Here is an 18,411-nt window from a genome sequence, read left to right as displayed (position 1 = left end):
GCCGCAACTTGCTGGCGAAGGGCCGCAAGTTCGGGAGAAGGAGGATCGACAGAAGGGGGTGAGAGAGGCTTAGAAGCAGCTTTCCCTGCCCAACTGCTCACCTGAGGTACCGCCGCTGGTGCTTCGAGCGGTGGGAATGCTTGAGAGTCGGCGTGGAGTGGTGGAGCCGAATGATGCAGGTTTGTGCTGCTGTCTGGCTGTGACGAACATGAGGTGGTTCCTCGAGGAGATGTTGAGGGCTGCTTGCGTTTCCGATATTTTCGGTATTTTGCCGTGCAGCCACTGGTCCCAGTCTCATGGGCGCCGTGGCAGAGGAGGCACTTGGGGTGGCAGTCGTGGGCATTGAAGCCCAAACTCCATAAGCGCGAAAATGCACGCGACAGCGACGAGCGACGCGACGTAGATCGGCGTCGCGCGATCAGTCGCTCGCGCAGGCAAACTCCATTCACGCGACGGCTTCGGCGAGCGAATTCCACTGTTGCTGGCATGAGGCCGTCAACTCGCACCAAGAAAGCCGCGTAGCGAGCGGTTTCCAATTTAAAAATAAAATATATTGTTGTGTAATGGAACGGAAAGTGTTTATTATTGCCTTGCAGCATCTTTATATGCGCATGCGTAATAAACATTGCGTTATTTCTTGTTGCGCATACGTGACTCGGGCAGGGTCACGTGCACCTATGTAGTCTTCGTCTTTTCCGGTTTTTCGCTATTGGCTGCTTGAGCCCAGCACTTCCGGGTGATGAGCGACGGTTTCCAAATCTGGAGAACCGAGCGATCGCGCGAAAACGAGCACGCGACACGTCGCGCGAACGCCCTGTTTCGTCGCTCATAGCGTCGCTCGTCGCTGTCGCGTGCATTTTCGCGCGTATGGAGTTTGGGCTTGAGACCTGCAGGTGCGGGGGTCCCACATTTGGCACACTGGGTTGGAGCGGCGTGAGGGCACTGAGGTGGTCGATGACCAATGGTACCGCACTTGGTGCATACAGGGACCGTTTTCTTATAGGCGCGGATATACGTCGCCACGCAGTGGTAGAAGAGGAAGCGGGGTAACTTCGTGCCCTCGAAAGTCACCACCGCCGCCGCGGAATCTCCGAGTTTGCGGACCGCAAGGATAGTACCTTGAGGCCAATACAGTTCAGACTTTATCTTTTCCGGGCTTTCAGCAGGGTTTACATTGATGACGCCCTTGCATGTATCCCCTGGTGCCTTGGCGTGGCCTCGAACGGGCAGCTGCTGATCCCCCACTTGCAGCTGGAAGTCCCCGAGGAGTCGCTGTGCCATAGGCAAAATGGTGGTGCTACAGACCAAGATGTTCTGTTCCCATATTGGCCACACTTGAATTTGCGTGGTAGTCCGGTCGCCGAGGTAGCTGCGGATGGCGTCGCCCGCGCGATCGGCCGGGACAAATGTGCGTAGCTCGCAGGGAACGCGAGGTTTCAGCACTACGATGTAGTCGTCGCGAGAGAGGCGAGGAGTTTGACGCGGACGCCACTTGCGTTGCTTCGCTGGCTGCGAGGACGGAGCAGAGGTAGGGACACCGCCGGAGGGATGGCGCGCCGGCGTTCCTTGCAAGGCTGGGGAATGGTGGCCCGCCGTGGCGTCTCGTTGTTGTTGAGACGCAGACTTCGATTTCGCTTGCTTGCGTTGCCACAGTTTCACCATGTCGTCGAGGTATTCATCTTCTGATGGCATAGGGTTTTCGGAGGATGAAATCTCCATGGACAGCATTTGGCTTGAGGTAGGATCATAGCCCGTAACCACGTTAGCGGCCGCCATCGCCGGGCTGAGAGCCCTTAGCGAGGCGGCGTTGTAGCCGGGAGTGAAGGACGTCCCTCAAGTTGTCAAAACTGGACCCACCTGGACGAAGGTGTTGTCTAGGCGAAGCGGAGAACTTGGCGGTGACGATAAATCCAAGTTTAAGGGGTACCAAGGTGGATGTCCGCAGAAATAGCAGAAAATCTACGGAGGCGATGTGGAGTGCGTCCGTCACCATCGAGCGCTCGCAGCGCCCCCCTGGCGTGGAAACGCCGGCGTGATGCGACGAAACGAACGCCGGCGCGCAAGCTTGCCTTGTCACGTCGAAGTGTATTGACGCCTTGACTGTGGCATGTGGTCATGTTGTCACATGACACGCATTTGATGATTATAATGTTTGCACCAGTCACATACCTGCGTCATCCATTGACGTCACGTAATACCGAATTTGGCAGCTGTGAAGCTAGCAAAACGGCCATGAGCGCATCATGAGTGTGGCATGTTGTCATGTTGTTACACGACACGCATGTGATTATCATGTTTGGATGTGTCATTGACCTATGTCGTCCGTTCGCGTCACGTAATACCGAATTTGGTACATGTGAAGCTAGCGAAACGGCCGCCAGTGCATGATAAGCGTAGCATGTTGTCATGTTGTTACATGACATGCATCTCATATTTATCATGTTCGCACCAGTCTCATACCTTCGTCATTCACTCACGTCACGTAATACTAAATTTGGTATAATTGAAGCCAGCGAAACGGCCGCCAGCGCATCATGAGCGTGGCATGTAGTCATGTTGTAACATGACACGCATCTCATGATTATCGTGTCTGCACCAGTCATATATAACCTTCGTCATCCATTCACGTACCGTAATACCAAGTTGGCCGCGAGTGCATGAGCGTGGCATGTAGCCATGTTGTTACATGACACGCATGTCATAATTTTCATGTTAGGGTCTGTCGCTTGAGTTCGCTATGCGATTATGTCATACCGTACCATAACGATAGTTATAGCGCGAGAACAAAACGACGACGACACAGAGACAAGAACGACACGAAAGACACGAGCGCTGGTTCTCAGGTTCCTCGAAGGTTTCGGTGCGCGTAGGTAGTTATATCATTTTTACCTTTCTGTTTCGTTTTCTTATAGATTTTTCTTTGCCGTTTTTCTGTGCTTTTGTTTTTGTTTTTGTTTTTCTCTCACTCATGTTCTGCTCTTTGTGCCATATTTTTTTTATCACATGGTTACTGTCTCCTCTATATATTTTCGTGCTCTGCGCAATAAACTCAGTTGGAAGTATAATAGCGCTCGTGTCTTTCGTGTCCTTATTGTCTCTGTGTCGTCGTTTTGTTCTCGCGCTATAACTATCGTCATGCCATACCAACTAGCCCAAGCTGCCACACTTCTATGATATCATACCAGTTTTGCAGCATGTCATGTGAACGGGACCACCGCAAGAGCAGCAAGACCATAAAATATAAATCACGACATTCATGACATACATGTCATGATTTTCATGTCATGACTAGTCAAATATGCTCGTCATACAGTCATGTTATGCCATACCAAGCTTGGTATCGATACCGTTATTCAAACGGCCAGGAGAGCTAAAAGTCGTAGGCGAGATAGATAGATAGATAGATAGATAGATAGATAGATAGATAGATAGATAGATAGATAGATAGATAGATAGATACGCTCAAAGTCACCAAAGTTCGCTAAGAATTGCTTCGCATTTAAAAGTATTCGAAAAGAAATTTTAATAACACAAATAGGACGCCAACAGAGCTAGTGGCGACCTCCTACGACTAGTCGACAAAACATGGTAAGCATTCTTTATTTTTTGTACACAGATGGCGCAAGTCGTGCACCACGCACAAACGTTTCTAACGTTTCTACGCGTTCTCGATGTCATGGAGTTTATGAGAATTTTGTGCAAATAGATTTCCTGTGAAGCAGAAGGTGCGTCTCTCCGGCTCGAAAAGCATGTGGGCTGCGCGGCGCGCGTGTCGTGGCTATCCAAAATCAACGGAACGGGGCTCAACCCGCTGAGCCAGTGCGATACCGCTGGCTAAATAATTTCGTGTGTGTATTGAACAGCGGGTAACAGCTCGCCGACAAGGAAGCAAGCACAAGAGAACGCGTGCTATATGCAGTGACTACGGTGTGTGTGGTGCCAATGGCATTCATATTCACGCACTGTTGCCCCACCGCGGTGGTCTAGTGGCTAAAGTACTCGGCTGCTGACCCACAGGTCGCTATATCGAATCCCGGCTGCGGCGGCTGCATTTTCGATGGAGGCGAAAATGCTGTAGGCCCGTGTGCTCAGATTTGGGGGCACGTTAAAGAACCCGAGGTGGTCAAAATTACCGGAGTCCTCCACTACCGCGTCTCTCCTACTCATATGGTGGTATTGGGACGTTAAACCCCACATATCAATCAATTTACGCACTGTACAGACAATATGATCAGCCGTGCGGCACGCATCCTATGGTTGCATTCCGTCGTTCACGTGGCCGACGCGGCGCCAGGCCAACGTGCCCGCGTGCCACGTAAATGCTCACCGGCGTAAGCATTGTGCAACCGCGATGATCTTGTGCACGGTGCAAGTGAATTTCGTGCCGACCGGTTGTGCCCACGTGATCTCTGACGACAGTGCAGCTCTGGCCGACTGGGCTTGCTCTGCGCCATCTGCTGACGCCACTGGTAGGTGTTCTGTGCTGACGCCGACAAGAGCTCTCACCGAGTAGTGCCCCGTCCTCGGACTCCTGCAACCGTGTCCATCTTTCTTATCTTCTCCTTACTCCGTCGTTCGCTGTATCTGCGCCTCGCTCTCTCCTTCCCTCCATCTACCTTTATACATTTTAATTAATCCTTACCCCCACCCATCGTGAGCTACTGTTAAGGTGTCCTCGCTCTGAAAGACTGTTACAGGGCTCACTTTTCTCTTTTCCTTTAAAATCACTCCCCTTCCCCTCACGAGCGCGGTTGCCTTAATGCCGCAAATGCAACGGGCAAACTGAATGCAACTTTCGGTTACACTCCCGCGTAGTCTGAAATTTTTGAGGGACATACGCGGGGTTGCGTTCTCTTATTATTAAACCGCAGTTGGTCCCAGGGCTATGATCCTCAATTGCTTATTTATTTATTTATTAGAATACCCTCAGGGCCCGTAGGGCATTACAGAGGGGGTGGGTACAACATATATAACACACAAGAAAAAAAGACAAAATAAAGAAACAAGTATCAGATGCGCAAATCAGGAAGGCAACATAAGTCAACTAAAAATGTATAAGAATTCAAGCACATACAAGACAAAGATAGATAATGGAAACTGCGTATAGTTACAAGCATTGCTGAGAAATTGCAGTCTTGAATAACAAAGGGTCTGTTATTGATACAACGGAAGAGGGAAGGTGGTTCCAATCGGCGGCTGTTTTCGGTAAGAAGGCTGCTGAAAAGAATTTGGTGCGGCAAAACGGAATGGCAACCTTATGCTGATGATCAATGCGCGATGAGTGGTATGACGGTTGTGAAATGAGGTCTCGCTTCATTGATGGATTGTGAAAAAATATCTTATGAAAAAAATGCAGTCGCGCCAGTTTCCTCCGGACAGTTAAATTGGGTAGGTCAAGGTTAGATTTCATTTCTGATATGCTAGCAGTACGGGAATAATTATGTGCAAAATGTTTCTTTTTTAGCGAGAATACTCAAAATTGTAAGAATTATCCACAAGCCATCGTGGCAGCTCTGAGGATATAGGAGGTGAAGATATGGGATATGGGAGAGAGAGAGAAATAACTTTAATAAAGGTCCTGAAGGGGCCTGGGCACCCCTTACGGGGGCCAGCCCGGTGGCTCCGCCCATGTGGGGACTGGGAGTCGGAGCTCGCCAGCCACCTTTTGGGCCTTCTAGACGGCCTGTTGTTGAAGGGCCCTGTCGGGGCTCCTTAGGTGGTTGAACCAGTCGTCCTCGGTGGCAGGGGACCCGAAGCTAGCGTTTAGCACGGGACACTGCCACAGCATGTGACTTAAATCACACCTTGAATTTTGGCATTTGGGGCATTCTGGCATTATATCTGGTAGGTATTTGCTGCAGATATAGGAGCTGGGGTAACTGTGCGTTTGCAGCAGTCGAAGCGTTAATTGTTGTGCTTTATTTAGTGCTGAGTGAGGTGAGGGGAATTCCTTTCTAATTAACTTATAGTGCGAGCAAATTTCATGATATGATAGGAGCGGCTCCCGGTGCGTGTTGGGATATGGGCCGGAGGTATCGGGGGGGGGGGGGGGTGTCCCTGCGGACACCCCCCGACGTCCCCCGATGGGATGCACCACGCCTCAGAGTCCCCAGACCACTCCCCAGGTCACGCCGCCGCAACTCCCCCACACACACCTCCCGGCAGTCCCCAAACCTGCCGGGCAGCGCACGCCGTCCTTTGAAATGGACTCGTCTCTGAGCTGCTGGCCTACCCCGCATCTCTAGACGCCGCACGGAGCGGCGTTGCGTTCCATCCAGTTCCTGGAAGAGCGTGGCAGACCGTCAGCAGGTACGCTCTTGGACGAAGGAGGACTAGGTATTCCCGACCTTAGCGTTGTGACCACGGCATTACATGTTAAATGGACACGGGTAGCTCTTGATTCAGATATGCTCCTTACTAGAAGCTTCGCATCGTATTTCCTGAGCACCAGGCTGAGGTTGTTCTCGCCTGGGGCATTTTCGAATTCCGTGCCTCGGGCGGGAACGCCTTCTGCCTTCTATGCAGGGGCCGCTTCTACTTTGGCCCGTCTCCAAGAGGTCGACCCCGAGATAGATTTAGATTCAATCGAACTCCGCGAGTTAGTCGATAGACTCGCTCCCGAGTTGCCTGAACGCTATAGAGAACACGACCTGTCCGAATACAGTCCTAACTGGCGGTTAATTACTGCCAGTTTCCTGGACGCCAAGCGCGCTACATTCATGTATCGCCTGGCCAGAGATCGCCTGCCTCTAAGGTTCAGGCCCTTCGCAAGAATTGCTCAACGAGGAGTGTGCCCTTTTTGTGGCACTATGGAGGACCTGGTTCACGTGTTCTCTCAGTGCGCACTACCAGCTGCCCTCCATCGAAGGATAGCTAGCTTGTTTGGCCACCCAGGTGTTCCTTTCAACACCGTTCGTTTTCTCCATCCCCTGTCACGACAAGCGGCTAAGCAATACGTGCTTCTGCTTGTTGAGTGCTCGTACCAAGTGTGGGTTGCACGGTGCTGTGCCGTCTTTGACGGCAAGCGACCCGGGCTTCACGAAGTGCTTGCAAAAGTACGGAAGGAGGTCTGGTTCGTTCTCCACCGAGAGTGGCAGCGCCTAGGTGCAAAGAAGTTTTACGAGACGTGGCACCGTCCGGCAGTGATTTTCAGTGAGGCAGGAGGGCAGATAACCATCAACTTCTAATGATGACTTTCTCTAAGGCTCCACGACTAGGCCTAGTGAGCCAGTCGCCCCCGAGTTTGGTCTGTATGGTCTTTCACCCGAGCTTCGCATGCGCTAAGGTGATCCTGTCACCTTGTCGGGCTTTACCCGCAAGGTCCGTGTTGGCCCCTTCTGTAGACTCGGCTACCTTACTCGTCGAGGCGGAAGGTGGTTCCCTTCTTCGGGAAGGACTAAGCCGGCTTTCAGCCGTGCCGGTTTCCGTGGGTACGTCTGGTTTGCGTGCAGCGGCACTGGCCTCTGCACCAAATAGTAGTCCCGTAGACCCCACAGGACGGATTGTGTCTTACTGCGCCCTTGTGGTGAGGAGATGGGCCATGACCACAAAGCGCCTCGCGCTGAGCAATAGCCCATCCGCCCTGAGGGGGTGTCGTCGCAGGCTCTCAGCCGCGAGACAGTGTGAGGGCACGGGCACTTTGGTTGTGGTGACCGAAGTTACTGCGACCGAGGGCTGTCCCGCTGCCACGTTTTTGGGTACGTCCGCTTTGCGTGTGGTGGCGAGAGCTACCGTGCCGAAGGGTAGCCCCTGTGTCAAGTCTCGCTGGGCCCCATCGGTCAGGAGACGGGCCATGACCGCAGCGCACCCTACGCACTGCGATAGCCCACCTTGCCGGGGTACGTTCACTTTGCGCGTTGCGGCTGAAGTTGCTCCGCCAGAGGGTAGTCCCTTTGTCGGGCCTCCCTGGCTTGTATGCCGGGAGGCAGGCCGCGTCTGTTGGGAGCCTGGCGCCGAACGGTGGCCCCCTTGCCAGGGCATGGCCGTCTGCCCGAAACAAATCTTCCCCCCACACAGCCCTGGGGGGAGGTGGAGCCGGGACAGACGTAGGATGATGATGGGTTGATGAGTTAAGTGTGACTCTGGGACAAAGCGTTTCGGCGCCGCGTCTCCTTCCTATCTGACAACGGCTCCAATACAAAACCAGCAGGCTGGTTTTTTATCTCGTTGACCCATTCTATAGCGGCTCTTACGTTATCGCTTCCAGCGACTGCAGTGTTTATGAAAGCGTGGCCTTGTAGTTTAATTTCTAAACCTTCGCAGGCGCTGCCAGTACAGATATATTTTCTCGTGTTGCCACCGAACACCTACAGAGAGAGAAACAAAACTATGTTTCTCCATAGCCCTCCCAATTCAGTCGAGTACCTTGGTTTTGGCTTGTTGGTGCTCTTTGTCTCTGCTCTTATTTATTTTTTCTGTGTTCTTGCATTGCCCATTTTAAATCAGCCCAGTTCAGTCACACTATGGTGGCTACCCTAGTCGCACTCTTTCCAGTCACCATTTTTCATTTACCAGCACTTGCCGCTCTTGACCTTGCCCGCTGCAAAAAAAAAAAAAAAAAAAGCGGCTCTGAGTAAATCAAGCTGAGTAGCTTAGTGCTACTGCATAAACAAACCTTGCACCCCCTTATGGTGACCCATGCCCACCTTAGACCAAGCTACAATGTCATGTGATAATGACATAATGATGTTACAAATTTTGACAATTTTAAGGTCGTAGGGTAACATCATCATGTGATGATGATTTTTTGCATCACGTGTTGACGCCGACGCCACCGGTGAGTTATTATTTTTGTTTGAACACCTCAAAAGCAAGACACTGCTATAGGATTGGTGGTGAAAAGGCAGGAAGAAAGGCCAAACTGAATTAGTGGTGAACTTGGCACGTTTTGAAAGAAATGAAAGAAACTCCAATGGTTTCATCACATCAGATGGATTACCATGTACAGCCGTCAGCACCTTTAACACGAACACTGGAGTGCGTGGCCAGGGCTAATTTGATTGATGCCAGCCGCGAAGTACTGGGGGCTTTTGCCAAGAGAATACCTCGGTAGGCTTGGATAGAATATGTCGGCATGTATGGTTAGCATCTTGGCAACAGAACCCAAACACACGTGCTGTCAGCGTCAATCAAACTGCTGCAGGACACGCGCCGGAGCGTTCGTGTTAAAGGTGCTGATAGCTGTACCAAATGTCCATTAGCACTAGTTGAATAAGCTGGTGTCACTGTGCACTATTTTGCCGTTTACTATGCACCTGGTCATCTTGCATATTGGTGTCACCAGCATAGCAATCCTGCTAATGAACAATTGTACATAATTTGTAAATTAAATTGTGAATAAACTTGTAAATAAATTGTGAATTAAACATGACCTGACAACATTGCAGCCATGCACGGCTACACTGCACCTTTCTCCCACTTGTTTTTCACTAGACCACAAATATGTTTTGTGTGAGTGGACCAGATGGGAGTGGGCACGACCGCATCTAAGATGGTTTTGAGTGGCATCCCATTTTAAACAGCATTAAGGTGAATAGCTTCCTAGTCAGTAGCATCTAATCAAAGAATGAGTACCGAAGAAGATACAGGGTGGTCAACCAGCTTCTACTTTGATTTCTCTTTTCTTGCTGTAATGAGTGTCTGAAACAGTATGTAGAGCCGGAAAAAGCAGCAAAGGTGATACTAAACAGTGCACATTTACATATATTAACATTATGTTTTTTCCTTACTGTCCCACTCTGCGGGCTACTTCATTGACATGTTATGATTAATAGCTGCAAAGCCACAATACTTTTGAGATTGCTGAACTTGCCATCCTGTACTAGGAACTTTTTTATATTTATCAGTGTAATATTGTGCCTGCAGATTTGTAGCTTAAATTTGTGTGCTATGGTGAAGTAACGGCCTTCACTGGTCTCTGTTGCCAACTGGTCTCTGTTGCCAAACATGTTCACCTTTCCTTTGCCGTCTCTAAAATGCAGGGCTTCACATTCAATCGAAACATGCCTTGTCTTTCTGGCGGCAAGTACTGCAACTGCACTCCTTTACAGAATATTGCTTTGTAATCATGAGATCCAAGGCAACTCAGTGCTTTCTTTTCTATGATCTTGCACATAACACTCTTTGTTGCTTGACTGCTTGCTCTGCTCACCGCATACTTGTTTGTAAGTTCTTCTGCATCACTTTGAGTCAACGCTGTTTCTGTGCAAATGGCTGGAAATGCCTTGCACACCGAATGTTGTTGGTGTCTCTTTTCAACTAATTTTGCCAGAAGCTTCTGTCCCCTCAAATCACCCTATCGCCCTATCGCCCTTTTCAACCTCATTTGTCGTCTTCCTGTCGGTTTTCGCTGCAAGGCATCCCGCAATCTTTTGATTCTTGTTCTGCCAGAAGTACACCTCAAGCTTCAAGCACACCACTTAATTTCTATAAGCAACTATATTTATTTATTTACAAATACTGCAGGCCCTGTTCGGGCCCAAGCAGGAGTGGGTAACAAATGTCAGTAACAAAACAGAATATAAAAATATAAGAAAATACAATACTTGGTATAAAAATAAGGAAATTTTCAACATCAGGGAAAATATAAATAATACATAGCAATAAATTCATACCGAAATACGAAAAGTCTCAGCACTAATGAGGAACATAATATATTCCATATTAAAAATCAAGTGTTAGGTCATTGACGAGATGGGCGAACGATTGTGTCGTGTATGCATTAATGACCTCCTGAGGTTACTTGTTCCATAATGAAAGAGCATGAGGAAATAATGAGCACTGATGAACGTTCATATGACTGAATGGTTGTCTAACTGTTTTATTATGATGAATACGATCAAAGCGCACGGACGGGTTGGTTATGTAGCGATTGGGTGGAATTTTGAAGTGACTATGGTACAATTGATAGATGAATTTTAATCGAGAGACTATTGTATGATGAGAGAGTGTTTTCAGATTTGCCTTCTCGCGAGGGGCAGAGACGCTTGCAAAACGAGAGTAGCTAGAATAAATGAACCTCAGAGCCAGGTTTTGGATCCTCTCTATTTTCTTAATTAGGTATTTTTGATACGGCACCCAGACCAGGTCTGCATATTCTAACTTAGGCCTGACAAGTGCTTTGTAAGCTATTAGTTTTATAGAAGGTGAAGTGCGACGCAGTTTACGTTTTAAATATGCTAACTTGTTTAGCGCATTTCGACAGATGTTATCTATATGAGTTTCCCAATTTAAATTGCGTTACACCCACATATTTCACTTGCGTAGCCTTTTTAACAAAAGCGTTATTAATAGTATATCAGAATTCTAATGGGTTTTGTTTGTTCATAACTGTGATGGATGGCGATATTCTACAGATATTAAATACTATCTGGTAGAATATCTGTCATACAATGACTTCAGTCCACAATTATTTACACTAAACTTCAATTCAAGAACTTCACTGTCCTGCCTGCATGTATCAGCCAAATGCCATATATTCCTTTGGCTATCAGTGAATATTACAATAATTTCAGCATAAAGCAAACCCGTATCTCTATTGACACACTTGCATCTTTGTGTTATAGATTAAAACTAATGTTTCCTTGTTCTTTGGGCGAAAACACTCGATCACTGAAACATGCCAGTGTATGCATGACAAACTAGAAAAAACACTTTGGAAACATGGCAGTGGTGACATTACGTTTAGGCTGCATGTAAAAAATTACGTGACATTTCCTTTTATAGCACATTATTATAAAAATTGCACACTAAGTAGCTCCGCAATAGCCCTTTGACCTAGCAGACAATGCAGCCTCTCACATGCTGTGCACGTGTCAGAGTGACTGGACAAACTTGCTGTATACTCATTCATGCCTCCACGTCTCTAACCCCTTAGTCCAAGTACAGAGTGAGCCTCAACTGTGCACTTTTGAAGAGAAGTCTACCACATGGCATAGGGGTGCACAAAATATCGAAAGAGAGGCATAAAAAGTACAGCAGCCATCAGGGGGGCTCTGGAGACAAACAGAGGACCAGCTATCATAAATGCTGCTACCTAGACCCATGGTTTCCTAAAACGACCAACCTTAAGCCTCACTACCTCAATAAAGTTTTTTGCTACTGCAGAGGTATGCATGGACATCCAATAAATTGGATGCAACTACTGGCATCAGAAGTTAAGGTTAACTGCATGGAGAATGGTAAATCACTGCTTACTCATGTATATTTTTTACAGGACACTGAGAAATGGTTCTATATTAAGAAGTCAAATGTTATCTCTTCAATGTGTTTATTTATTTGCACACTAACCAGTGTGTTTCTAAGACCTGCACACCAAGGCTAGCAATATCAAAAGCCCCCCAAAATGTGCACCTCTGTATTTAAAAAAAATGAAAACATATGATATTTTTTATAGTGCCTTTTTTTTTTCACTGCAACTGTGAACAGGTTCCTGCATTATGTAAAAAAGCCTTGCTTTGTTTGTCTACCACTGTACACACGATGCTAGATAAAAAAAAAACAACAAAAAAAGTAAACGAGTGTCAATATCTCCTCCTCCTAAACTTAACCTTCACGTTGCATTTGTCCAAGAGGAATATATTAGCGAAAGGAAATGACAGCACACTTTTTAATATCATACAACAGAAATCACAAAAGAGTTGCCCTGGCTTTTTAAAAATAAATTAATGCTTTTCAATGGCTGTAAGTAATCTTTAAAAGCTACCCACTGACCAGCATAAGTAAGCAATGCTTCGCTAACTGGGGTGGTAATGTACATTCTTTCCATCAAAACTGAGTGTTCCTACACAGTAGAGCACAGCTAGGTGGATCTCGTAACTACGCACAGCTCCAAAAGTTTTTTGCACAGCTTCATGCAGGCTTGTGAAGTTCTCAGAGTGAGTAGGACTAGCTTGAACTCGTTTCTTAATAAATTCTGACAACTCTGACTCCATCTTGCTGTACACATAGTCCAAGTCAGAGAAATCGTCAATGTCTACATTTGTTGTCTCAGCATTCTCGTAGGCCCTTACAATCAGTTCTTGTTTGCTGCATTCTACTGAGCTATTGATGGCCTCGAGTGCAGTTGACTGTCATAAAATCTCTGTTGCATTGTCATCAAGCTGTGCACTGGATGATTTTTTCTGTGCTTGCGCACTGTTAGCTACCAACAATGCAGTTGAATGAGCAGAGTTGCTCAGTTCCAAACATGCAAGAGATTTTGACCTTCTCATAGATACAGGCTTTCGAACGTAGTCTTCTCCAGGTGACTGGTGATTTGCACTGTACGATGTGGATATTACAAGTGAATGGGACCTCATTAAAGTGCCAGGCATAGCTGCCCTTTCCTTCTGTTCTGGTTTAATCCACCTGTCCTGTGGATTCACTGTTTCTGGCAGTATTAGGCTATCACAAGTAGAAACTGGTGAGCTTGTTGTCGGCGTTTGCATATCTGGCACATTAGGCTCCATTTTTGAGGTACTTGCCAAGACGGGAGCTTCTTCTGCTTTGGTAAGCAGCTTTGTGCAAGCTTTTTCTGGTACAGAAATAGGGAGTTTTGAACTTGAAGTTTTGGATTTTTGTGAAACATTGCACTTGGTCGCTCTAGAAGCAGGTGTTCCACAGATGCACTTGATCATGTCGATGGGTTTTGTGCAATCAATGGTATTACTGGCGAGCAGCTCTCGTCCAGAATCAAGGACTGTGTGAAGCCTGTGTGGAACACTAGACGCACAATAGGTCTTGACTGCTTTAGTAGCATGCTTTGCACAGATACTGAAGATATCAGGTGTCAGGTCTGGGGCATACTTTAGCAGCTGGGCAGCGTAGTAGGCTGACAGGAGTTCTGGGTCTCTTTTCGTTTCAACCTCATCACTGCCACACTTCAGTGATACACAGTTGACGGTAGACAGGTCAAACTTGTCGGGGTGCAGATGAAACAAATCGATTAGGTCAATGCCTGGAAAAACTGTGGTGAGATAGGCTGAGCACTCCTGAGGGACAGAATCTGTGCAGCAGAGGATGTAGTTGAAGCATATTGGGTTTGATTGCATAGCACCTATGTCTTTCAACAGTTCCATGAAGTGGACAGTGAGTAAGAGTTCCTCAATGCCACTCCATGCATCCTTCCACTTATCATACTTTTTGCGAAGCCACACTTTTTTGCAAGGTTCCCATTTGAATATGTTTGGGTAAGAGTTCAGGACATCATTGAGCTTAGTTCTCGCTTCATTACTAAAGTACAGCCTGAGGTCAGGAAGCCAAGTTGCTGATCCCTCGTGCTGCAGCTGTTCCATGCTCAGCCCACTTGCACGGTTGAAAGCATTGCTTCTGTGCAAACATTTCCTTAGGTGCGCAGGAACGCAGTATGAAGCTGTAACAGGCTGTCTCAAAGACACAAAACATCTGTCAGGTGATGTTGCATGAAAATGGCGAAAGTTAAGGGTAAAAAATATGTTGAGGCTGTTGGCATACATTTTATGCAGGAATAATCTTGCATCATGGTCCATGTACTTTACATACTTAGACAGAATGTGTGCTGAACACGGCCGCTCCTTTGTAGCCCCTATCTTCTGTAGAAGGTCCAGAAAGAATTGGACAATATCCATGTTCTTCGGATTCATCAGTAGGCTTACTGAATCGAAATGAGGCTGCAGACGCACCTTGTTCTTGCTCATGAAAATGAAGCAGTCTGTGTGGGCACTGAAGAAACGTACCAGTGAGCCTTCGTACTTGCAGTTCATGTAGTTGACCAGTGTGCTTGGTGTCCACTTCTCGTAATTCTTGATAGTTTCATTGCGTGATACAGTAAGCACGTTGCCAGCCCTCCTTGCTTGCAGAGCAAAGAACTCGACCAGACAGTGTTCAAGCGCCATCTTAGCGAGCAACTGACATTCTGCACCTGGCTAGCCTGCAAAAGAATTATATATATATATGCATATGTCATAGTAGTGGGAATGAATCATGCAGACCCCAACAAAATAAGGAAGAGAGCAAATACAAGTTTCCTTGGTTTGGCATTGTATAGTTATTTATTTATTTGATACTGTCAACCCTGTGCTTGGGGTCATTACAGGGAGGGTGACACAGAGTACATATAGTTTGCACAAAAAAGAAAAATTCAAAAGCACATATAAATATGAGATGAATAACCAACAATAAAAGAATAAGAAACAAATAACATTGACTACACACATAAAAATCAACGAATAAATGCTGACAACAGAATTTAGCACACATCACTACAAACAAAACCGTCCAATGCATTTTCAAAATCCACTGATGTTGTTTGTTGTACAACCGCATTGGGTAAACTATTCCACATATCTATTGTGTCTGGGAAAAAGGAGTGGCGGAAAGCATTCGTGCGTGTGAAATAAGGTTGAATTGCTCCACTATTATTAAGACGATCACATCGCCTTCCAAGGGGCTGAATATATAAATCCTTAATTATCTTTGTTTGCCCGCTTATAATCTTAAAAAAAAATTTGAGGCGATGTTTTCGCCTGCGATATTCCAAAGACTCAAGCTCACAGGACTTTAACAAAGCTGTGACTGAGTGTGTGCGTCGGTATCTACTGCATATGAAACGGACTGCTAATTTTTGTATTCTTTCAATTTTTGTCCGCAAAACCTTCTGGTAAGGCGACCATACAATACTAGCGTACTCTAAGACAGGACGTATGAATGTTTTGTAAGCAGTTAGTTTTACATCTGGTGTGGCATGTTCCAGTTTTTTTTTAGGAAATACAGTTTTTTTATTTGCCTTAGAACAGATGTTATCGATATATTTCCACTAACATTTAGTTTAGAGCACTCGACTTTGTCAAAGTAAGTATTTGACCAAGTCTGGCACACCAGAGGAAAAGTTAGTGGAAATATACAAAGCCAAACCAACGAAAGTTGTATTTTCTTTCTTTTTCATAATTATATACATATATATGAGTGTAGCAAAGGTTCTGCAGTGTCAGTGCATACAGACACACAAGTTTACATGAATAGAAAGTGGCCCCTCCCGAAATAAAATCCTGGTTGCACTTTGTGCATTTGGTGAATATCACCTAATGTTTCATCGTTATCTTATTTTATGTTTCCCTACTCCAATTCACCCTGCGATGCATAATAAAACTCTGTGTCAACATTCACTATAATGCTGTTGAACCGTTTTTTCATTCACACTTAGTTAGATATGACCCAGTGCGAAAGAAAGCAAAAACAGATTGCATTGTACACCCTGGCATCTTAATTACTAATACAAAAAGTTAAGTTATTACCATGGGGCCAATGCATTACGGTGAGGGGTCAGCTAGCTAGGGGACAGTTGACAAAGAAATCGCAATAATAACTGCCGTGGTTGTCGTTGTTAGGAGGGCTCTGGTGCAATTCCTGCACGGCCACGGTGGACGCATTTCGATTGAAGTAAAATGTAACAACATCGGCCGTGGTACTGAGATTTTATTGTACGTTATATGAAACCCAATTAACCCATTACAACGCCCATCATAATATCACTCACTTCGCTTGCTTTAGTGGTACACGAGACTACAACAGGGACGGCGCCAGGATTATTTTACTGGGGGGGGGGGGGGGGGGGGGCACCCGCGATCAGTGAGCTCTTTCAGGGAGGCGGAGAACTGATTGTGTTATGACTATGTTCCCTCTTGGGGGGGGGGGGGGGGGCTATGCAGGGGCAGGCAAAAATTTTGAAGGACTTGCGCCCACCGCCCCTGGCACCACCTCGCTCTCCAAAATATAGATGATTTCAGCGCTTAAGAAAATTACATTCATTTCCAATATGAACTTACTGCTGTAGAATATCTTATGCGGATTTATTAGGTGGCCTATCAGTTCATCATATTAACATTGGCAGAAGAGCAAGAACATTCCGCCAGCCTCGCACGCTTCGTGATTGAGCTCGATATGTGAACTGCGGGGTTCCGATTTGTAAAAGCATAGAGTTTCTCACAATCATATGTGAGAAACTCTATGTGTGCCTGGTAGCTAGCTAATGGTGACGTAAAAATTCGGCCTTAACTGGCGATACGCCGCGATCACAAACGCGCCCGAGTGACGCTAACGCAACGCTTTTGAGAACACGATTCCAAAATCTTCCTAGTCCTAAACATTTATGCCATCAAATAAAGAAAAAGTGACGTAAGTGAAGGACATTGTTAAAATTCTTACCTCAATAAAACTCTGTGATTCAGCGCGTTCTCTACAGCAAGTAAACGCAGGAGGGTCACTCGTAAAGAGTCTGAAGTATCAATCACCAAAATTAAGTGACAACCGAAACCAAACCACGCAGCCTTGATAGCGGATGATAAAGGATGACGGTCGGACCGTCGGACAGCAGCGCCACTCTATAGACTAACATAAAAATTACTCTATGGCTTTATTGCCAACACCTTCCTCCGTGACTGCCAACATATTTTGCATCAGGATTCACGCCGCACTTGACCACGCGAGGCATGCTAGACTGAACCACTCTATTTTATACCTCTACAAGCTTGTCATAGCGCGAGCCAAGGAGGTTCGATACATGAGTATGACCAACGCCCCCTCTATTCTAGAAGAGGCGTTGGTATGACCCGTGAAAGACCGTCGTTACGTACGCATTTTTTTTTTTCAATTTACTGGCAAATCGATTGGATGGAAGTAGGCCCGCAGCCACACCAACAACGTTTCATCATTGCTTAAAAACAAGTTGCCGAGGCAGCTGGCGACAACGTCTACGTCGAGCTTGAGTACAATTACAGTGTTCTAGAAGGGTAGTACAATTACAGTGTACACTGATAGTATACTCTAGTACAGTGGCAACAATTCTAGCCACTTTATAATTGAGCAAAATTGTCTGAATACACACTGACACGACGACGCCCGTCGGCCAGCTGCAGTTGCCGTCCACGTTTCCCGCCAGAGTTCTTTAATGCATACCACAGTAATGCGTAATTACACGAGTTGTGAAACTCCCCGTTGGCTACGTGAACCCTCAACGCCATTGACCGAGATAGCAATTTGTAGAATTACTGTATATCCTCTACAATAACATATTCAGTACTCCAGTAGTTTGAGTTTTGTAGCGCCATCTACTCACAAAATAACAATATACTTTTTGCGTTATTTTTTTTCAAGTTTGCAATTTGAAGAACACAAAACAAAACCAGGGCAACGCAATCTCTGTGATTAAAACAATGAAATTGTGAAAACACACTTTGGTGCGTTTGAAGCGGTGAAGCTGTTAAAAGTTTTGCTGTCGTGGCGTTGCAGCGTGTTTTTTGTTGTCGCTCCCAGGTAGCGCGTCGGTTTGCTATTCTCCGCGCATCTGCGAATTTGTTTGCGATTTGGGTTTCAGCATAGTGTTTCGCAACTAGTATAATCGTACAACTACGGTTGCTACAGAAACGGCCAGCACGTGATTCCTCTCTCCGCTTCTCC

At 46.5% G+C, this 18,411-nt stretch overlaps 1 protein-coding gene across 6 annotated transcripts; it reads right to left on the bottom strand.

The window, feature by feature from the left end:
- Positions 1-4,896: 4,896 nt before the first annotated feature.
- LOC119175065 (uncharacterized) lies at positions 4,897-18,362 on the bottom strand. 6 transcript variants are annotated; one of them, XM_075894769.1, is made up of 3 exons: positions 17,161-17,831; positions 14,694-14,887; positions 4,897-8,539 (listed from the first exon to the last, which is right to left on the bottom strand). In XM_075894769.1, exons 2-3 carry the CDS (start codon positions 14,850-14,852, stop codon positions 8,504-8,506), a joined length of 195 nt encoding a protein of 64 aa, XP_075750884.1. In that variant the 5' UTR covers positions 14,853-14,887; positions 17,161-17,831; the 3' UTR covers positions 4,897-8,503. The 6 variants fall into 6 exon arrangements, with proteins under 6 accessions (XP_075750884.1, XP_075750883.1, XP_075750882.1 ...); XM_075894768.1 differs by lacking the exon at positions 14,694-14,887; XM_075894767.1 differs by lacking the exon at positions 17,161-17,831 and having other exon boundaries at positions 14,694-14,829.
- Between the last annotated feature and the right edge of the window lie 49 nt (positions 18,363-18,411).

Source organism: Rhipicephalus microplus, chromosome 5 (assembly GCF_043290135.1).
Source record: "Rhipicephalus microplus isolate Deutch F79 chromosome 5, USDA_Rmic, whole genome shotgun sequence".
In the NCBI taxonomy this organism is placed as follows: Eukaryota; Metazoa; Arthropoda; class Arachnida; order Ixodida; family Ixodidae; genus Rhipicephalus; species Rhipicephalus microplus.
The sequence above is the reverse complement of the archived record's forward strand: the minus strand, read 5'-3'. Positions and strand labels throughout refer to the sequence as shown.

Bases quoted from the DNA above. Each gene is read 5' to 3' on its own strand.
- LOC119175065 (XM_075894766.1), bottom strand. From the start codon at position 14,852: ATGGCGCTTGAACACTGTCTGGTCGAGTTCTTTGCTCTGCAAGCAAGG.